Genomic DNA, 23,628 nt, shown 5'->3' on the forward strand with positions numbered 1-23,628 from the left:
GACCTTATATGCTTTATAAATGCAGCAAATTATTCATCATTTCAGTTGTTCGGCTCAACATTTTTAGCACCCCAACGGAAGGGTCCCAAAAAGTGGTACGGTACGGATCGGTTATTTGGGAATCTTTCCCGGGGTTAGTCTATGGAAACACCGGAAAATGCGCGCCGTACCGAGTGTCTTTTGGTACCTACTTTGAAAGAAGACAGTGATTGGGATACTCAACGTGCATCATTGAGAACTTACTGAATGACATAATGAAGATGGATTATTTTTGGCTTGCCCGAAGTGGGACCTAAATCACCCTAGTCTAAATGAACCAGATACAGTATGCTGGCAAATAAATTTTCACATGGAAAATGGAGGAAGTAGAAGAAGAGCAGAGAGCTCCTGTTTAACTGTTTGTGTCATGAGACTCCTGGATACAGATTTCACAAGTACAATATACTAGAACTGCTGCTAAATTCAAATGATGCAACACCAACAAACCAATGATATCCATATTTAAAAGTTGGCATTGTCAACATCCTCATGTTGTGGTTTCTTTGAAAGTGATGTTCTTTACATTTTGCCAGGACACTGTTATGTCTTAGGGAACTTTTGACCAGATCCAAGAACCTTGTAGGAACATCTACAAACATTCCACAGGACTGTGTATCATGCTGCCTTCATGGTCATACACCACCACTATAGACACCAATAATTGAGACCCACTCCCAAAATCAGAAAAAAGCAAAAACACTGTAAATGATAAATTGCAAATTCCTTATATGTAATCATCAATGGATTTAAGTAACTATAACAATAAGGAAATGTAGGGAATTTTGTACAAATTATCTTAATTTGGTTTGACTAAAATCTAACCTTTTTTTAAATTGATATGATCATGTTTTATGCTTTTAAAGACTTTAGTTGGAAGGTTTATTCCTAATGTTTTGGGCTTCTAATGCTATTTCGGATGCAGGTATACAGTACAGTCTCTCCCTATTTCTACTCTATATGTCCTTCTGTTCAGGCTTCTGTGAGTGCGTCCCATGTTGGTTTCTGTTTAAGTGTCATATACTGTACATTACTTAACATAATGCTATTCACCCATACTGCACACCTATCTACAATTAATAAACCTGCTTTCCCCCAATCATTGCCAGAATTATGATTCTATTTACATTCAGGCCTACTTTATGCTTTACAGTATAACACCAATGTTCTCTTTTCAGACAATGGGTTATTTTCAACCCTTTTTGTGCTATTAAAGAGATTTTTTATTTTATTTTTTTCGTTTTATGTTTAAAAGAAAATGTGATTATTGTTTTACTGCAATACTGAACACAATTGTAAAATGGACTTTCCCTGTGCTGGAGGTACCTTATAGCCTCTATGAATCAAATCTTGGCAGTGAAGCTTTTGCATCCATTTATTCCATATAAGCATTTCCATATTATATTTCATAGATACAGCTGAGCTATGCCTGAATGGGAGTGCTGATTGCCTATAGTGGTTGTGTTTGCACTCCCTACACACAGAGGCTATAGTCCTTCTTGCAGTGTGCTTGAATCTGTCCTTGGCCTTTTGCTGCATATCATCCCTTACTCTCTCATCCCAACATATGACTTTTCTATATTATTACTTAATAAACATGTATTATAAATGTGTTGTGTATTTCTCACATAGCACAATGGTGCTAAAGTAAAACTTGTAAGCTACAGTCACTAAGATGCAAGTCTAAATAGTTAATGTACAGCCAGATAATCAATTACTGGACCTCATTTGTGTAATTCAATAATGCTATATTTTTTCTTCCTCTATATAATATATAATATTGTGTTGTAGAGACTTCTTAACATGATATGAAAGGTCCATCAGTCTCTCAAGATTACCAATTATAAATAAAGACAGTTGCTGGTCCTCTGAGATTCGAAGAGCTGCCCAGAGCGTGTGTGTCTGTGTGTGTCGGGAGCTATGCTTTTAAAATGAATCCCAGCCGCAGGCTAAGGCAGGAAATGTTGTGGTGGTGTTAAGGCAAGATCAATTAGTGGACAGAGGCACTTCAAATCCACAAAAAGACCCTATAGACTTGGCAAGGCTTGGCAATGTGAATATCTCTTTCTGAGTGGGGTTTGTCCCAGCCCAGTGTTCCTCCTAACCTTTTCTTGTTTTCTCCTCTGCGTACGCATGCTAAATATTTGCAAATCCACTCCTTTAAACATGTAAATTATCTGTTACACACTCTCTTAAAAACCACACTACACATGTAATCCAATGTGTGTAATGTATTTCTTAATCAGAAACTCATCTTCAGTGGGAATACTATTGAAATGTAACTGCAAATGCATGCACTGGAAATAAAAGAAGCCCTCATGTGACGTCTCAGGAAGAACAGCGTCTGTATCCTATCTGACTAATGGTGGTTTAACAGAACTTAAAGTTATATAGGGCATTATACATTATATAAACACATCCATGTATGGCTTGGACTCTGTGAAAGTAATGTACAGATTGTACAATGGCATGATGTTGACTAATATTAGCATGGCTGTTATTCAGACATAGGCACAAGACTGAAGCCCATTGCATAGCTATAACTAATATCACAACAGCTCTACCAGTTCCACATCATCTTAGAAGGTTACAAGCAATGTTTCATTTCAGTTGTTTTGTTTATTTATTTTTGGCTTTACTCTTTACGGTAGCTGGGCAGTGCAAAGCAAAATTACAAAGTGTGAAACACTTTTACCAAGGACAAAACTCACATTTTATAAAACAAATTTAATAGATGTAAAACACGCTGAGAAAAATGTATGGTTGAAGACTTTTACCAGTCCCCAAAACAATTGAGTGACGGCTCATTTTGTTTATTTTGTTGAACACTTTGTAATTTTGCTTTGCACTTTCCAGAGACCAAAACTAACAGAACGAGAACTAATTAGCATGCCTTGTGGCCTTCATTTCAGTTTTCTTAACAAAGAAAACCAGATATAATCTTGTTTGTTCAGAGCACCTGGTTGGGGTGGAGTGATGCACCTAATAAGAAGTCGCAATAACAAATCAAGCATTCTTAAATTAACAATCTAAACATTGTCATATGTGTTACTCTTTAGTATAAAATGATCCATTTAGTAGTAGATTTAGATCCATTTTAGTATCTAATGAGCGGGTTGCTCGTTTCTAGGCTGGTGCACTTTAAACCCAACAGGGTCCTATTTGTGGTGGTTATAATGATAATAATGGTTATAATAGTCTACCTCTGCAAAGCAGAAAACTCTCTCCTCCTTCTCAATGGATATACGAGAGAGACATCCAGGACGAAGACGTAACGCAACCCAATGTCTCACACACTCTAAAGCCGTGTAATAACCTCATCACACTATTACATTATCAGAAAGGAAACACTTTTCCTAATAGAATTCAAAGAATCAACAGCAATCAGTGTACTGTTCGACACAATGCATTAAATGCAGGACACGTAACGTGATCTCTGAGGTCTCAATTGTAGCTGTGACTTCAGATTTACTTATGTGCTGGAAGCTGCTCGGTTGTAATGTTTCCGAGTTTATGCCTCCCAAGTGAGAATGTGTCTCTGGCCAGCAGTCAACAGCCAAGAACCTTAGAGGATAAATTTTTTGAAAGGAAAAGAGGGTGCTATAAAAACTGGAGCTGATATCATGTATTGGCCTTATGTGAGAACGTGTTTTATGAAGATGTTAAAAGCTCTGCATTAGTGAAAAATATCCAAACGTTTTATGTCCGCAGAGGAGCAGGTATTTTTTTTAATCCAAAAAACAAAAGTTGCCCTTTTTATATCCCGTAATTATTTTCAAAGACACAAATCATTTCACATACAGTATGTATAGTAAGTAACTGATGAATGTCAGGCAAAATGTGACAATGGAACTCATATATAGTCCAATTTAAAGTTGATTTGGTAAGGCTGATGTTTCTTTGACTGTAAATGCTGCACACAGTAGTATTATTAAATAATAAATGCTGCCGGCAACAAATACTGGTAACTCCAGCTCTGTTTTGCTCTCATTTAACTTTCTTTCGCTGAAAATGCCCTAATTTTTATCCAAAAAGGTAGCTAACTATCTGTCAGCAATTTGGTATCAAATGGAATTGAATAGGACTTTCCTTGTTATCTTTTATACTGACGAAAGGCGTCAGATATGATACGAGGGGATGAGAGAGGGAAAACCTATATTTTAAAGTTACAGGACAGCAAAAAAATGTTTTAGAGATCATATAAAGTAAGAAAAAGAGGGACGAACTACATACTAGGGTGATAATTCACTGTCACCAAAAAACCCTTTCTCCTAAAAGTAAAGTAGTCTTGTGGAAATTAGCCCTGTGCTTGAGATGATCTCAGGATATGTGATAGTTCCCCCATGTGGTCAAATGGTGCAACTGCAGCTGAGGGGACATCAATAGGGCCCTCAAACAAACTACACATTTACAATTTTCTCAAAATGTACATTTAAATTGTAAAAACAACTAAGAATGATTTCAATAATTTGTTATTTACTTCAATACATCTAAAAACAAAATTATCTCACAAGCAGATTAAAAAATGCAATCTTTATTAGCAACATTTATTTTGCTAATTTTTATAGAGAGGAGTCAGCTAAGGTGGCTCAGGCATCTGTTCCGGATGCCCCCTGGACGCCTCCCTAGGTAGGTGTTCCAGGCATGTCCCTACGGGAGGAGGCCTATGTCTAGACTATAGCCCCGTTTCCACTGAGCGGTTCAGCTTGGTTCGTCTCGGTACGGCGCGCATTTTGCGGTGTTTCCATAGACCAATCCCGGGAAAGATTCCCAAATAACCGATCCATACCGTCCCACTTTTTGGGACCCTTCCGTTGGGGTGCCAAAAATGTCGAGCCGATCCGATAAGGTGGAGCTAAACACTGCAGTCCATTGATTGGTTGAAAGAATCGTAATTTCCCGTGTTACATCGGCAAACAAAACCCCGCCGTGTTGAAACCTTTGACTGTAACACACAGCTGATTGTTTACGTCTGTATTTCTCCTCGCCGCACACAGCCTTCTCTGAAACAAAGCTTGATTGAGTTTTTATAATAAAGAGTCACATGCCAATGACAAAGTGGATGAAAAAGGAGAGGTTAATAACTTGAATATAAAGATAGTGTCAAGCAGTAATATGATATGAAAGCTGAGAGAGAGAGAAAGAGGGAGCGAGAGTATATAAGAGTTCAAGGTGCCGATTCCCCCGGTAGTCTAGGCCTCTAGCAGCATAACTCTGAGCTGGTTTATATCTAAGCCAGCCCTAACTATAAGATTTATCAAAAAGAAAAGTTTTAAGTCTATTCTCAAAAGTACCTAGTGTGTCTGCCTCTCGGACCACGACTGGGGGTTATGGAGTTCCCAACGAAATAGGACGTTACCTCTTGGTAGTTGTTGGGAAGCCATATTGAGAGATAATGTCATACTGTAACGGTTCATGTTGTAAAGTTAGTGTGTGTGTAATGTGTTCATAATTCCGATTATGTGGAGAGTCAGTGAATGCACCAGCGAGAACGTGTTGAGTGGCAGTAGGAGAGAGAGTTGAAGTGTTACGACAAATTGTGTTGTTCGCTGCTGTAATCGGCGTGGTCACGGCCGACAGTGACCGGGTTTATTAAAAGCTGTTAATTGCTCACTCTCGTCGTCCTTTAACGTCCATACGGACGCTACAATACTTTTATTGAAGTTTATTTTAAAGCCAGAAATACAGCCATATTTTTCTAATACAACACTGAAGGCTTCAAGTTTTAAAAAAATGTGCCTGTGTACTTTTTCTTTCATAAAGTTTTAACCTGAAGAATAATCTTAATATAGCTTTAACTGCAAGTGAAAGGAAAAGCCAAACTCATCAGGGCCTAAGATTTTACCTCTAACACTGAATCCTCATCTGTATTTATAGAACACAGGCCTTTGTCCTCAGGGATTAGAATGCTCAGAGGAGGCTGATGGTTAGTTGTGTACAGCCTGTCAACTATAATTGAGAGCACTGAAGAGGACGGGCAGCAGTTGAAATCAGGCAGCATTTTTACAACTCTGTTAGTATAAGGCTTGGAAACATAATTTTTGTGCCCTAGAATTTGAGATCTTTGTGATTCTGATCTTTTTTACAACTCTAATAAATAATACAAAATGAGATTCAAATACCATGCATGCTATGTTAGATTTTAATTAAATAAACCAATCCAATGCAGCGCACAGCCAACTTGAACATTGTGATCCAGGAATGAACCAATCAGAGGAATTCACAATAAGGGTCAACGTAGTCAATGTAAACAACATACAGCTACTGGCACACAAATAAACACAATTACAGAGCCACACATTGAATTTAAATATTTCCATAGATATGGACAAAAGGCAGGAGACCACAGAAATGTTTTAATTACATTTGTTCATAGGAATCTACTAAACATTGTGGTTTGGAGTTAACCTGATACAAGATATGAAATTAATACAGATATCACACTATTTTTCATTTTTTTCATGGGATCAACTGCGGCATTAGTAAATCCTCATTTTCTTCTTCTTTTTTATTACAACTAAACAATCAATGGCTCTGATGGTTAACCAAATTATTACAGTAAATGGTTCCCCTAAAAGTAGGATTATTTTTGACGAACTGAAAACATGATTCTCTTTTGCCACTGTAATTTTAAAATACTACTCTTTTGTCATAAAAGACCCTAGATTAATCAAGCATGAGCATTCTGTAGAAACAAAAATAATAATAAAAAATATTGGTCATTTTTTTGTAATTATATATTACATACAGGTTATTGTGTTTATGAGGTCCCGAATGATGTAGGCTTATGAATTTTAAGGGATTTAGCCTAACAGACAATTTTCTTCAACATTTCATTCCATAAAGCCAATATTACATTAAACATTATATTCAGATAAGAGACGTGAGAGTTTCATTCTTTGACATTCATTTCACTAAACATATCGACAAAAAAGAAGCCATCATTGGCTCAAGAATTTTTACACACACAATGTGAATTATATTCATTGCAGCATTAAATAAAATGAAAACAATTACTATACATCTTCTAGCTCACCCTGAAATTAAAACTAAGAAGACACAGAAGCAGGCAGCAGCAAAGACTTCAGGGGATTGGTGTAAGGAGGACATAATGTACATGTCTCACTGTGGTGAAACATTTTGCAGCAAGAAAATGTAATATTTATTATGAGTTTGACCAATTATAATCGCTGTGTTGTAAGTTAATTTGACCAACATCACTTTGTAAATGAAAAGATTGACATGCCTGGATTGCTCATCTGCAAACAACAATACATCTGCTGAGTGAGCTGTAAAATGATGGTTCTTTCCCTTTAAGACATTAAACATCGGTGAAATAAATCCTTATCCTGACTTTGGTCATCATTTCCACACCAGAGTGGACTACAACCGGTTTCGTTATTGATTGGGCTCCTGCAAAAGCTCAAAAGTCATCTGTGTGATGTGCCGCCATGCTTGTTGGATGTGACGTGATTCGGTAAAGCGAGAGCAGATGGCGAAGCGCAACACAAAGCTGCCAGAGAGCTGGCAAGGCACGAGGTGGATCTCTCTGTTTTGATTGATCCTTTTCAGCAAGTTCTGGTTCAGCTCATTGGAGCCCTAAGAGAAAGAAGGAGAGCACAGAAGACACACAGCTAAAAACATAATTTGGCCTTATGGACACTTTGGGGTGCAATGGTTGTCATTTTACAGTACACTTTATTATGTTTCCCAATTTATTATGAAAGCAGTGTACTTAATCCAAATTGCATTGATACTGTGAAAGACAATCAGCAAGTTGTTCTTTCTTATGGAAGCACACAGGCTTTTTTAAATAAGTAATATAGTATTCTATAATATCTGATGGTGTTACCTTAAGTCTGAAGCAGACCAATCCCATGATGACCTCAGCACAGATCTCAAATCTTTGGTCTGCTCGTACCAGACTCTCAAACTCCTTTGCCAGGGCCACTTGCTGTAAAGAGACAACAAAGAAAACAATAATCCATATCCCTCCGCTCGGTCATATAACGTGCATGATAAAGAGTCATTAGAGATCTACAGTAGAGTCTAATGTTTACCTACTGTATATGACTAAAGAAACAACACCATGAATTATTGGTTTCAGGTTGGTATCATAAAGTCAAACAAATATTTTGTTGTAAAAGTTTCAACTTAAAACTATTAACCAAACTGACACACATATTCTTTGTGTCAACTATTTGTTTTATGAAAAAAATTATACGATAGGCATACTATCTAATACTTTCACTAGATGGCAGTGCTGTATCATTACAATGGACCAATGCTGTCTGTCATACAGATTGAACTTTGCCCAAAAGCCAGTAATATCATCATTTGTTTTGAACTATAACCATGGAACGTTCAATGACCAAAACAAAAGAGCAAAAAAATGGATTGTACACATCTTGGCAAAGGAAGCCCAGTTTAAACAAACTCAAATGAGAAATAAGTAGGCATGAAATAGTTTTCTTTTTTTTTTTTTTAAAGTGTTTTCCTTCAGAATAAATAAAAGCAGCAGTGTGCAGTGAAATTTGCTCATTAGCTTTCATTCCCATTATGATGAACAAGCCAACCAAGTTGTTAAATGCATGTGAACCTGTCAACACACCACATTGTGTCTCATCACTATTATGACAGCTTGATTACCCCTTTGCAGTGTTTTTCACCATTACTCAGGGATCTTTACAAGCTAATACTCTTACTGGCTCAAATCTTGATTTTCTAATTACTGCTTCCTACTCAGGAATCATGTTTTGTTTACCACTCACATTAAAATACTTTGTTTTTTATCTCTATTTTTTCTAATGGTGGGTAAATTATAAGTGTTTAAAAAGATTTAAAAAAATAAACACTACTCACTAGGCTTGAAGACAGCCTTTTTGGATCAGTACCCACACATTCTGTATTTGCATTTAAACGTGTAAATTGTATGCTATTAATTTAGATTCAGCTACACTAGACCGGAAGCAAAGACTCAAACTGCTCACTCTAATGTAGAAGACAGAAGATGTACTGTAGAGTATAAGTCATGAATTATAGCCGCAGGGATCACTCCTGCTTCTTCTGCTTCATTTAAAATGGAGAGTAAACAAAAAACAGACTCTTTTGATTGACATAACTCACTGGAGGGAGGAAGAGGAACATGAAGGGAAAGACAGACAAACAAGGGGGGAAGCATCGGAAGGAGACTGAGAGAGGGAAAAGACGTGGCGGTAAATGTTGGAAAATGCTCCTATTAAAAGAAGAAACAGACCAGACAAATATGACTGGCAGGATGTGCTGATGGAGGCAGAGATGAAGGCAATGAAAGGACTTTAGTGGTGAGGAGGATTAGCTGGTGAGGCAAGGGAGGGGGGAAGGAAGAGATGGGGAGAATGGGTGGCATTTACTGTAAAAGCCAATAATGTGTGATTGTCGGAAGTCATTTTTATTCAGAAGTAATTAAGTGAGAGAATGAAATATTACTCACTAGTGTTTGCATTGTGCATATCTTTAAGTCATTAATGGTAAGGAGGTCAGGGTGAGGATTAAGTTGTTATCGTAATGGAATTGCAACATTGGCATGACACCCATCTTTTGCAATTATTATTCCAAAATTACCGTTAAAACCTCAATAAACATCTCTCTGTAAAAACAGAGGCAAAAGATCAACAACAGTGTCAATTAGGGATACCCAACAAAAAAAACCCTGCTTCATGTCAGTGTTCTGGAGAAGGGTTAGTTAATTTTGTTTAGACATTCAAACTAGATTCCTGTCTGTTTTCACTGAAGGGGATTTCTGAAAATGCTGAAAATGTCAGGTACAAGTTTCTATAAGGACAAAAAAAAAGTGGGTCTAAGGGAAAATGGTCAAAATTATATACAGGAAGTAAACTGGAGGGAATCATTTAGCTTGACTCCTACCTTACGTATGTGAGCCTGCATGCCTGACAGTCCGTACATACGGAAGACAAACCACATCTTCAGTGAGCGAAATCTTCTTCCAAGTGGAATCTGCCAATGCTGCAAGGAGAATATTTATTTTAACATTGAAAGTTCGTTGCTTGCTTTGGAAACCAGATTTCCTAAAACTAAATATTGTGTAACCTTACCCTATAATCTGTGACCAGCCCTGTGAACGGAGAAAAGGCCCATGATCAATAAAAAATGTCAAATCACATAATCAGACCAATGACAAACTTGAATGAACACATTTCTGATACTGAGCTGCTATTGCTTCTGAACGGGGTCTGTATCATTCTGCAGGTGTTGCATGATTCCACCCACTATATTTCACTGATCACAGGACTGTCGTTTCACACAGAACGGAGCCCAGTGTTAGCTGCTGCTAATGACCATTAATTAGATTGAAGATGCCCGATTGCATGAGTGAAGGCTTTTGTAAGGTGCTGCAGTGATGTTGGAGGCAAACTGGTTGTTTTTTGTGTCAGTCTGTTGTCTGTCAGACAAATTATAGTGCAGATTTGACTCCATATGCAGGCTGAGTATGTGCACCAGCTCAGAACCATATTCACACAGACACTGGATGTGAATTTCAAGGTCCAATTTGTTACATATTTGGCAAGATTTTTAAAACTTTCTTAAAACAAACTCACACTTCTATGATAGGAAAATGAATATAGGGTGTAATAAATAAACAAGCTATAAAAGTAAATCAGCTAAACTTCAGATAACATAGAATTCAGAGGCCAGAAAAACATGCACGTTTATCCTCCAATCCTAAACCCTATTGTCAGTGCTTTCCCTAAAACCTTTAAGCCAAATCTAAAGCTTAAAAACATTCCTACTTTTTAGAAATGTCCTCCCTTCACATGTGTAAATGCCAACAAAAATGCACACAAATAAAATGTGGCTATAACAAGTACTCCATTGGCATGATGGTGATATGAACAGTCATTTCTGCTTTCGAACCACAATGAATCCAATCTCATCAGTGTTTTCAAATCAGTAATGACTAATGACTCTACCTGACTCCTGGTTTTCATGTTTCAGGTAGAGTGGCTCCATCTTGAAGGCTCCGATGATGTCTGTCCTTTTCTTCACCCTATAAGAAAAAAAAGACTAAATAATTGGATGGATGGATGGATGGATGGATGGATGGATGGATGGATGGATGGATGGATGGATGGATGGATGGATAGATAGATAGATAGATAGATAGATAGATAGATAGATAGATAGATAGATAGATAGATAGATAGATAGATAGATAGATAGATAGATAGATAGATAGATAGATAGATAGATAGATAGATAGATAGATAGATAGGTCTATCAATTTATAAACAAAATCAAAAATATCTAAATTCATGATTGTGGTCCTTTACAGTGGATTTCACTAAATATAAAACAATCAAAGTTTGATAAGTTGACAACCTTGTGTTAACAAACATGCATGACATAAAGTGTAAGTGTAATTACTTTTCATGGTTTAATGTGTTGTACTGGCCTGTCAATTATTTTTCCAATACTGCATTAAATCTCTAATAAGAAATCAGGAAGTATAACATACATTTTACCTATTTGTTGATAAAGGAAGTACCAGTTGTATCAAAAAAAAAAGCTAAAAAGAAAATATTTCAAAGGCAATATATATTTCATTATTGTGACTTGAATATGGAGCAGCTTCCACTCAGCATGGTCAAACACCTTTGTTCTCAACTCGTGCAGAGCATGTCTTGTTTTGTTAGCCGCTGACAGCAGAGGCAGCTGGAAGGCGTGAGTCTATTTTTACTCGGCAAATGAGTTGATGGATAACAGTTTAGAGATGACACTAACTACTCATTGTCGCTTTAGAGGAACTATGAGTCACTCTGAGGTAAACTGTGAAGTATTCTGACTTCTTGCAGATGTGTTAGGCCTCTCTTTGTAACATGCAGTACAGGCATAGACTCTGTTGTCACATTGTTTCTACACAGCCTATTACTATCATACAACACAATATACGACAACAGTGAAGCATCTTACCACAATGCAGAGCAGTCAAAGTTGATTAGAAGCCATTTGTGTGGGTTGAAGTTAAAAGAATCTGCAAACTTAACAAGAAACAAAAAACAGCTTTGATTACTTTATAAAATGAATTAAATGAACTTAAAATAACAAAATACACACAAAACTGGACCTAATTTTATAATTTTACATAATTTGCTTTAATTGGGGATTGTATACATAGACTCTGATTAAAAAGAGTTAAAAATTGTATTAAATAATAATAATTGGTCAAAGTGCACCTGATGACTATAGCTTCAGAATATGGGATGCCCACTATAGGCTATTAGGCATTAAATATACACCGGGTATTGTCCTTGTTGCAACAGCCATGGGTTTGCATTTGACCTCAGCCCTTTGCAGCATGTCATACCCGACTCTCTTCATTTAACATTTTTCTGTCTCTCTTCAGCTGTCACATCAAACAAAGGCAAAAAAAGGCCCAAAAATCTATCTTTTAAATATGTCCAAAAAGTGCTGATATTTCACAATTGTTTGTATTGTACAAGCAGCATTTGAATAATGTTTTTTTTTACTCCTGCATTACACATTTATTAACCATCACTGACGCAGATACAACCTTTTCACCAACACCATCATCTCAACTAAAGCAGACACAGTTTATTTGAAATGCAAAACAGGAGCATGCAGCCAACAGCTTACAGAGAGCAGAGAGAATAACCCTTTCCTGGCAGCATTGATTCAAACCTTTTCCCCCTTATCTTTTCTGATCTTATTGTTTGCTATCTTTTGTAATATCCTTTTCTGCACCACCATAAATGCAATAACACAGCACAGAGAGACAATGTGAGACAGACTCCTGTCTGACAGTTGCCATGCTGACTAATTCAAAGGGGGTTGGCTGTCTACTCACCCATCACTCATATCCTAGCAACAAACCGTCCAGCAGGGCCACACTCTCACCCTGAAAGACCAGGTTCATTCTGCATGTCCCTGAACTATAATTTTCATTGACGTTAAACAGTTTGAACGTTATGAGCCAAATCTAAAGTCTACAAATTCTACTGAATATTACAGCATGTGGTTTAAATCGTTTTTTGCAGGGAACACTAAAGAAAATTATGAATAAAATTACAAAAATATTTTTTTCTCACACCTCTGTAGCTAATGTAACATCTATCTTTACGTATAAGTAAGGATGGGACAACAGTTGGCTCTTTTACAGTCAAATCAGTTGCCTCTGTTGGCCACCAACATTGTTAGAACTTGTGTGCCTGATAAAAAGTGGTTTATAAAGGTCTAACGCTGCCTCAGGAAATTACTTGCTCCTTATCTCTGCGTCTCTGCACAGCTTGGGGAGCTGCCTCGGCAAGCCTCAAAAGGCGGATTGATGCTCCTATACGCTACCAACGATTGTTCGGCCTATTACTCACTCCTGCTCGCTTTCTCCTTGACATTAACATTGAGCCATTTTCAAACAGAATGGAATCAGTCAGATTAAATCAGTATGCGCTCAGTGCTACCTTTCATAGGTGCTATGAGGGATAATTCATAGATAATTGAGAACATAAAAGGCTTGTCTTGTCATTTAACTTTAGCCTGTATGTTTGGAGGTGGGTGATGTTTAAAACAAATGATCCAAAAACATCAAGTAATCTGTCTCATGAGAAAACTTAAAGAAAACCTTCAAAGTAGCCACAAATCCCTGTGACTGTAACTAATGTTAATTTAGTGTTTTATGTACTGTATAACATGAACGTGAAGACTTCACACACCTCAACACCATTCAACAAAGGTCTGAACTCAGGGCAGATAAACGCACTCCCAGCATACGCTGCATCAATGTGCATCCAAAGGTTTTCCTTATTACCTGGACCAAACAAAAGACAAAGAGGATAGCAATGAATATCTAACAAACGTCTGCTCAAAATACATAATCACATCATGCAGATGAACTTACAAAACACTGATCTATTTTATTCATGTTTTATTTTGAACTATTTAAAAAAAAAAAAATTTTTTAGCTTTGAACAAACTTACTGAATGTATAATTATTGTATATTTGTTTCTTATTTGTACCTACTTAGTTCGAAGGTAGGGAGCTTCTTACATCCACACATATATATCTATATTTGCCATTTTCTGGGTTTTAAAACAAATACTGCTAACATGACAAACAATCTATTTCAAGTTCACTCACACAAAGGCCCCAGCTCAGTGATGTGATCAAACGCACATGATGGAGTGGTGCCAAGAGTCGCACAGAACTGAAAGACACAAACACAGACCATTAAACACCCTGAAATGCTTATCCTGCTCATTACTAATTTTATCTGTAACAAAGGTGGCATAGGGTATATTTATTGTTTTATACAATAAGATGTGATTTTAAGTCATTGAACGTACAGTTGCACATTTTTTTTAATCAGGAAAGTTCTAAGTAATATATTCAAACACAGGGTTTCACTCTGGATGTTTCAGAGCTGCTGTTTCGCTGTAGCATTCAAATTACTCTGATCTGATAGTGATCTGTGGGTCCAGATGAGGCCGAAATTATTGTCCTTAACCAGATAGACGAACATTAGGGTCAACAGAAACAATGTTATCCTTCAACAGAAGCCTCAGGGCGTGCACAGCAGCAGCACAGCTAATCATATCATTGTGAAAGGTTCTGAGTGTGGTTGCATGTGTTGGTGAAGCAATCCAATGCCGGATATGAGAACAAGTAACAGTATCTGATGTTTGTGATGCAGCTGTACGCTTGTTTTCCTTGTTTGTTATCTCTAAGTCACATATTTTTTCTCACATAGAAAGGGATGAGTCCAGCAGCTTTGTCCTCCTCCACCATCTTCTTAAGTGTGTCTCCTAAAACAGCATAGTTGTGATCAGTAGGAACCTTCTTCATCATCACTCCACCAATAAGAGCTGCACGCTCCACCGAAGAATGCGCCTGAGGAGGAATGAGATGCAACAATTGTGAGAAATGCAATAATAACTGCTAGCCCCTCCTTCTTTTGGTAGCCAACAAGTTTAACAATAATTACAAATGTAGTGTTAATGATTTCATGCAAGAATGTTTATATATATATATATATATATATATATATATATATATATATATATATATATATATAGTATATGTATGTATTTATATGTATGTATTTATATGTATGTATATATGTATATATGTATGTATGTATACACACACACACACACACACACATATATATATACATATACACACAATTCAACATAGTTCCAACATAGAGCAAGAAACAGATCTGTTGCACAAAAGAGAGTTTTTGCTGTAGCTTTAGCTAATTTTCAACTAGAGTTGCACTTGTCTATTTTTTTCAGTTTTGACAAGCTGTTGATACATATGTACAGATACAGATATTTAAACTGTTGTTTTTTTTTAATCTGGACATTTAGTTAGAAAAGTCATTTGGATGGGAACCCGTTCTTTGCAAAACCCTCTAAAATGTATCTTAGTCTACACATGTTGCTCTTAAATGTTTGTCACTAAATTCTTTAAATACTGTCTGATAACTTTCACGAGCAAGGCTTCTTTAATTGCAGTTAAACTAGGAATAATTTCAAGTGAATGCTGAATCAGAAATACTGAGGATGAAAATTATCATTTTAAGACCGTTATCATCCTCAGCCCTAGATTTGTATTACTGACCACTACAAAAGAAAACTATACGAGAATTAAATGAACACAAATTGTCCAGTTGTAATTGACATTTACTCTCAGACAAAAGAGCAGTGTTGTTCAAAAGGAAAACTACAAATAGCTCTCTCAGTAAAGGTCTGCGGGGCCCTCAGGCGACTCCCTAACCCAATCACAAAGTCAGCCTGCTATTCAACCTTATCAAAGCTACAGACTGCACGACCCTCTGTCTCAGTCAATCACTAGATTTATGTTTACTGTTACTGAGGTAACCGTGAAGGTTTTAGGATCTGCATTTACCCACAAAGAAAACATGTGACTGAAAAATAAATATAATAAGAGAGAGCTCAGCCTCTCCATTCAAAATTAGAAGTGACTTTGTACATATCGTTGTCATGCTTACTTGTTCAGAGGTGTATGCCACCAGTTCAGAGAGGATGGCACCCTCCGATTTTTCTGGGTTTGAGGCCTGAACTTGTCGAACGGCTTTACAGCGAGCAGCGAGCAACGACATCAGGGTGGCCTCACTAGCTGTGCCCTGTTGGAGAATAAGAGGCCACTTGTAAAATAAATCTGCTCCAATGTTGTGTATATCCAATGTTTAGTTCAAAAGGGTTTGGAAACACTTCTAATTTTTTGTTGCCAGCAATGACAACTAATAAAGCTGGGGCTGTTCAAAATGTTTTTCCAAACAGCCTTGTCTAGATGTGAAGAAGTGTGAAGTTTCATTTGCCTTATTTTGTATCAAATATGGATCCTAATGATATAAAGCTAAGTATTTGTAGCTTTAGGACCTAAACCACAATCTGAATTGAAAGATGCTTTAATTGAATTAACCCAAGAGACAAAGCACAGGAAAATATCTGTTGGCTTTTTTTTTCTTTTCTTTTTTTTAATAGTGCAGCTGTGTCAGAGTTACAACTCATTTATCATTGCTAGGATTCTGGACTTAAATATATACACGATAAACACATATGTAGGGTTTACATGCACATAATGTAGACTATGTAATAATTTTCATTCACAAATGTCTTACAGATATTTGTGGTAAATTATAGTTTTCCTATTTGTGTTTTCTGTGTAATGAACATTGATGCAAGCTTTCAATGTGTGTTTTTCAACTGATTTGTAATATCAAAAACACACGATAACCACATGAACTCATAACGAGTTCAACATTGGCCTGTGATTTAAAAGCTGTGACACCTTTTCATTTAAAGAGAAAATCACCACAGTTTGTTACTCTGCCGTGAGACAACGTTCAGCCAGCATGTTACTGTGGAAATTGTTTGAGGCTAGATAATAAGGTGAAGCATGACTTTTTAGTATCTAGGGATATTATAACAACAGATCAATGTAATGTTCAAATCATGTGTTCAATAAACACAAATACCTCGCCAAACATGAATACAACAACAACAGGATATGACATTTATGCATGTTGTCAAAACAATTGTAGAGGCAGGGTATAATTAAGCATTTTAACATCAAGTTACTGTGATAATCAGAGAAGAACTGAAAAGACCAAACCAATAATCAAACCTCAGGCTTCCATACTTACCCAAGCACACTTCCTGCTTCCTTCTCTGCTTCCATGCACACTATGCACTAATCTAACATGTAGTCATGATAAATAGAAATAGTTTTCACTGAAATGTGTAGCTTTTATGAAAGTCTACAAGCTCTCATCAATCCATCCTTACCTACCACTCAACATGATGTTTAGCTAATTGTATTTTAAAGGAATCTACTTGACCTCCATAAGCGTCAAACTTGTTGTACATGTTCCTTTTCTAAGAGTGAAGAAAAACGGCAAAAACTGTAACAACTATAGAGGTATTAGGTGGTTGTTGTTTTTTTTCTTCGCTCTAATGTTCTGGTAACTAATTCTCTGTCATATTTTTCTTATTATAGTCAAGTTGTCTTTTTCTGCCACCAAAGTCTCATGACTCATACAGAGGTAAAAAGGGAAATCTAAGGTCACTGGAGCATCTTTTTGAATCCCATTTCCCCTTTGTATTGGCATAAGGTTTATAATAATGGCTGTCACAACACTCATTAGCTTTGCTGCAGTGAAAAGAGCTCCAATGGTTGCTATGGTGAGCTGGTAAGCTGCACTTAAAAAGGAGAGCGGCAAGACAGAAACAAAAACATGATGCGCCACATAAACACACACACACACACACACACACACACACACACACATACACACACACACACACACACACACAAAGCCTTACACTCAGGTGGTCACAATAGAAGAGGCATGAAATGATCTGTCATCAGAGTGCACTCTCATGCGCCAACACTCAGCAGCCAACAAGCACACATACAAACACAAATAGATCAAGCTAGTATCCTGTCGCCTTTTCGTTTCGTTTCTGTCAATGGAACACTAAACTAATGCCCTGGCTTTCGCCACACGAAACAATCCTGTCCCCATCAACGTCATCTCTGCCTGCCTGTGGATGACACATTAATAGGCAATTTCCTGCCAATTTTTCTGCCACTGTGAGCAAAGGAGACAGACAACAAATCAATAGTACACAAATTGCTTGTGAATATATATTTGGAGGACATGAATGTGTATAACTCCCTTTGTTTTTATGGAAATAAAACTTGCAAGTAAACTAGAGACATCATTGAAATAGTTAAACTTTGAGTATATAAAAAGCATTGAGCCTCCTAATCTGGCTTTACAGGTGTTTAAAACTCAAAAAGACTATTAAAAGGATTTGAAGTCAGTTTGATATTAACTTTTTTACTCAGAGAGTTCAAGGGTACTAGTGCCAAAAAAAACTAACCTGGATGACACCTCCTCCATGGCCATGAGTCCCAGCTATAAAATGCTCAGGCAGATGCAGCATCTTCCCCAGCCAATCTAACATTACGGTCTCCAGCTCTGTGCAGGCTGGACTTGCAGCCTGAGACACACAAACCACAGATTAAAATGAAAGTGTTCTGCATATAAATATGAACTCAATTTAAATCTAGTCTGTAAAAAATATAGTCACAAGAAAGGAGCTGCATATTAGCAATAGAAATAAACTGTGAAACACATCAGTTTCATGAATTATTTTTAAACTTTTTTAAATGCATCATCCCAATAAAGTAAAAAATACATTCGAAAATAGATTCAAATTTGGAGAAATAAAAAGGTGATTCTCACCCAGGAGAATCCAATGCACCCAATAGCTGTACACAGCATGTCAGCTAACATGGCGGGGTACGAAGACGCAGCAGGATAGTAGGCATAGAAGTACGGGCTTTGCCAATGGGTGATCTGAAGGAGAAAAAAAAAGATAGAACATCAAAGGGGCAGCCAAAATAAGTGGTTGTTAAAATCCTTGTTAATAGTAGAGCTGAAATAATTTTAAAAAAGTGTTGTTTAACCCCTTTTTAAGGGGTAGTGTGTCCTTATGGCACATGGGAAATATTTAGTGAGTTTCTGGGAGTAGCAAAATCATGATCTTTTACTATACATTTATAGGTGTGAAAATCACTGTATTGTCACTCCCCAGAACAACTTTTGATCCCTTGTTTATTACACTTTCAGAGAAGGATAATAACATCTTTGCTACTTCTATACTATAACGTGCATAACAAATCAGTAAAGTCTAAGCTCACCCCGGGCATTATAACTCTTTCCACATCTTTAATAATGTCCTCATAACTCTCAGGTTCAGTCGGGGCCTCAGTGGGGATCAGGGAACGAAGATATCCTGGTTCCACATCTGGGTAGACCGGTCGCTTTTCAAGGTTCTCCAGATAGTCTGCTACATAGTCCACCATCTCCCTCCCTCTGCGACGAAACTCTGCTGCATCCATGATATCACTGACACACAGCACAGATAGATTCATTGATCTACTAACGTACTACAACACATATATAGTTAGAAAAATCATTAATTTCATGACTGAATGTGCATACACACACATCACACATATAGATGACACACACACACACGCATCACACATATAGATGACACACACACATACACATACACACACACACACACACACACACACACACAGAAAGAGATTCTGTTAGTTTGTGTGTGTGTATATATATATACATATATATATATACATATACACGCACAAACTAACAGAATCTCTTTCTCACACACAGTAAGACTAAGCCCTGCTCCTTGACACAGTTTTTATAATCTTGCTCAATTTAAATGTATGAGCCGCTGACCCTCTTAGCAACACAATAAGCCGGACTTATCATAGCTTAGATTACTTTCACTTTAGAGAGTGAAGGAAAGAGAATAGCTTCATTTCTGTGTTAAACAAGTTAGAGTCTGTTTGTACAGACGACTGTAAAAAAAAAAACTCATTCTCTCAAAGTCCACTGAGCCAAAGGGCAGTCTCATAAACCTGTTGGAAACAAAGGTTTAACAAGATTACCTTGATATCCCCGCCACAATGACTGAGAGACATTAGAATTTGTTGTGTTCTTGAAATGTTTTTTAAGAATGAACCTGTTTCAGTACATTTAAATGAATTCATAGGAATACAGTACACAACTTTAAAGATATTATGATACAAATTGTTGGCATACTAACTACTCACATGGCACAATAACAAATGAACATTGCACCTGGCTCTACAGAAGTGGCTTATCATCCAACAAGTGTTTCACACTGCACTGCTTCCCTTGTTGAGAAGCACAGCACTTATCCTTATCTCAAATAGGATTAGGCATGTTTGTATGCATGCATGTGCGTGAGTGAGTCTGTGTGTGTGTGCATACTTACAATTTCAGGTGAAAGCTGCAGCGGTGCTGTTTGGAAGGAGGCGTCCACAAACAGACGAGCAGACTGACAGACAGGCACGTGGTGAGTTTGTGTGTGTAAGCAGGACATGAGCCATTTGCTCCTTTTATCTTGCCACTAACAGCCCCCACCTCATCAACCCCCATTGGCTAACCAATGGGAAAAGGGATCACAGCATATGCAAGAAAGACTGAATCATAGGGAGGCTCTGATGCTCACCAGCATATACATACAGAATTGTCTGTAAAGGATCTTTTCAACACTTGAGGTGCAGGTGCATGGATCAAAATGGTGACAGAAAAAAAACACACAAAACCAAGTCTATTTTAGGAAAGATTATGGCAGTATGCAAGTTATTGTAGTCTGGGTAAATTCTTTATTCTGCTTGGTTGCAGGTTATCCTTTAATTCCTGATCAAAACTGAGAAACTGACAAGAACATTATGGTTTATTTTATAATGTTGGTATTTTGAACCCAATGTGCAATGCCTCAGTGACTCATCTTTTGAACACCACAGGGTGACATCTGTAACCTACAAGCTGAAAGGCTAGCAGTCTCCCAATACGATGTACACACTGTTACTATAGTGGTCATAATCATCATCATCTCCCGTCCTGCACAAATTCAACTTCTCTCTTAAGGCTGAGACAGACACTATGGCCTGTCATGTGATAATTAATATTTCACTGTTGGTCTGAGCAGAGTGGCGTCATGGCCGCAGGCTAGTTAGAATTGATGTTTAACAAGCTATTAAATATGATAAACAGTAAGTCTATTATATGCTATTTTAGTGCCTTTAAATATTTTAGTAAGATCTTTAGCTTTCAAACAAATAGCTGAGCTGAAGTATGAAGTGGGCAGAGCAGAAATGTCTGGGATTGTTAAATCATTTCCAAGATTTGTTCTATTCATTAGATTAGTGGACCACTTACACAACTTAAAACCAGAAGTAATACTTTTTTTTCTTTTTTAAAGTGAATGACGATGTTATGCAGGAAGAAGCCCCTTTTCAGTGTCTATAATCACGAAGCTATGGAGCTGGACTGTTTCATACTCAGCAAAGGGTGGTTTCCTTTAAAGAGGCAACTTTCTGAAATATTAGCCTTAGGTTTTACTCATTATACAAATGTAATGTAAAATTCAGATTACATAATTTACATAAGCAAAACTACATTTCTGTTGGGCAGTGGGCCCATCAGAGAATAAACCTTCATAGAGGCAAATAAAGTGGTGAACAAACACATCTGGAATGACCTACACAAACACAACAATGGACATCATGTTCCTCACACCTTCACACCGCCTGGGACGCTCTGTACCTCCTGCAGAGTTAATGTTAATGTTTGTACAATGTTTTACTTGTGGGGAGTTAAATATGTTTCATGATGTTTGTTACAAATGGTTTGCCAATTTGTTTTTTTGTTAAGGATTGCTATTCTAGAAAAAAGGTAATCCACTCCGTGGGAGAGATGGGTGTGCGGGAGGGGAGCCACAGGCCGGACGCAAACCCGGGCCGTCCGTGCTAGGACTAAAGCCTCAATACATTCGCACTGCCACTGCGCCTCCAGTGCCTCCGACAAGGGTCCATTTTGGGACCTTTATTATGTGTTATCACTGTTATTCACTGTAAGTATGTACACTTCGTAGCATACTTACAGTGAAATGTGTACAATATATTTATTATTTTAAACTGATGCACATTACCATCTTTCTAAAATAAGTACCAAAAGCAATCGCTCCAAGTCAAAGAATTGATTTATCATTTGTTGCAATTTTCTCACAATCTTAACAAAGGGATTAGTGATTTTTCTCTTGAGTTTGAAATTGTTGATAAATAGGAAGCAACTAAAGAAAGAGAAACTGACAAGAACATTATGGTTTATTTTATAATGTTGGTATTTTGAACCCAATGTGCAATGCCTCAGTGACTCATCTTTTGAACACCACAGGGTGACATCTGTAACCTACAAGCTGAAAGGCTAGCAGTCTCCCAATACGATGTACACACTGTTACTATAGTGGTCATAATCATCATCATCTCCCGTCCTGCACAAATTCAACTTCTCTCTTAAGGCTGAGACAGACACTATGGCCTGTCATGTGATAATTAATATTTCACTGTTGGTCTGAGCAGAGTGGCGTCATGGCCGCAGGCTAGTTAGAATTGATGTTTAACAAGCTATTAAATATGATAAACAGTAAGTCTATTATATGCTATTTTAGTGCCTTTAAATATTTTAGTAAGATCTTTAGCTTTCAAACAAATAGCTGAGCTGAAGTATGAAGTGGGCAGAGCAGAAATGTCTGGGATTGTTAAATCATTTCCAAGATTTGTTCTATTCATTAGATTAGTGGACCACTTACACAACTTAAAACCAGAAGTAATACTTTTTTTTCTTTTTTAAAGTGAATGACGATGTTATGCAGGAAGAAGCCCCTTTTCAGTGTCTATAATCACGAAGCTATGGAGCTGGACTGTTTCATACTCAGCAAAGGGTGGTTTCCTTTAAAGAGGCAACTTTCTGAAATATTAGCCTTAGGTTTTACTCATTATACAAATGTAATGTAAAATTCAGATTACATAATTTACATAAGCAAAACTACATTTCTGTTGGGCAGTGGGCCCATCAGAGAATAAACCTTCATAGAGGCAAATAAAGTGGTGAACAAACACATCTGGAATGACCTACACAAACACAACAATGGACATCATGTTCCTCACACCTTCACACCGCCTGGGACGCTCTGTACCTCCTGCAGAGTTAATGTTAATGTTTGTACAATGTTTTACTTGTGGGGAGTTAAATATGTTTCATGATGTTTGTTACAAATGGTTTGCCAATTTGTTTTTTTGTTAAGGATTGCTATTCTAAAAAAAAGGTAATCCACTCCGTGGGAGAGATGGGTGTGCGGGAGGGGAGCCACAGGCCGGACGCAAACCCGGGCCGTCCGTGCTAGGACTAAAGCCTCAATACATTCGCACTGCCACTGCGCCTCCAGTGCCTCCGACAAGGGTCCATTTTGGGACCTTTATTATGTGTTATCTATACAACAAGTGTATCGAAACCTGACTGTCAATAAACCTTCCTTTTGCTCTCTGCCCCTTTAAGTCTGTGTGTGTGTGTGTGTGTGTGTGTGTGTGTGTGTGTGTGTGTGTGTGTGTGTGTGTGTTTTTGAGTCAGTTTA

At 37.3% G+C, this 23,628-nt stretch overlaps 1 protein-coding gene across 1 annotated transcript; it reads right to left on the reverse strand.

The window, feature by feature from the left end:
• Positions 1-6,500: 6,500 nt before the first annotated feature.
• ddc (dopa decarboxylase) lies at positions 6,501-20,502 on the reverse strand. The gene is made up of 14 exons (XM_079343757.1): positions 20,425-20,502; positions 19,289-19,496; positions 18,831-18,944; positions 18,466-18,585; positions 16,065-16,199; positions 14,795-14,938; positions 14,189-14,255; positions 13,764-13,858; positions 12,007-12,074; positions 11,007-11,083; positions 10,131-10,150; positions 9,943-10,041; positions 7,889-7,990; positions 6,501-7,635 (listed from the first exon to the last, which is right to left on the reverse strand). The coding sequence occupies exons 2-14, from the start codon at positions 19,487-19,489 to the stop codon at positions 7,435-7,437; spliced, it is 1,443 nt and encodes a 480-aa protein (XP_079199883.1). The 5' UTR covers positions 19,490-19,496; positions 20,425-20,502; the 3' UTR covers positions 6,501-7,434.
• Between the last annotated feature and the right edge of the window lie 3,126 nt (positions 20,503-23,628).

Source organism: Symphodus melops, assembly GCF_947650265.1.
Source record: "Symphodus melops genome assembly, chromosome: 5".
NCBI classification, from domain to species: Eukaryota; Metazoa; Chordata; class Actinopteri; order Labriformes; family Labridae; genus Symphodus; species Symphodus melops.

What these genes read in the sequence shown, in the direction of transcription:
- ddc (XM_079343757.1), bottom strand. Translation starts at nt 19,489, where the DNA reads ATGGATGCAGCAGAGTTTCGTCGCAGAGGGAGGGAGATGGTGGACTAT. An exon ending in AAAGAGTTATAATGCCCGGG is followed by an intron (nt 18,945 to 19,288) that starts GTGAGCTTAGAC and finishes TTTCTCCTTCAG; the next exon opens with ATCACCCATTGGCAAAGCCC. An exon ending in TGCAGGCTCACATACGTAAG is followed by an intron (nt 7,991 to 9,942) that starts GTAGGAGTCAAG and finishes GTCTCTTTACAG; the next exon opens with CAAGTGGCCCTGGCAAAGGA.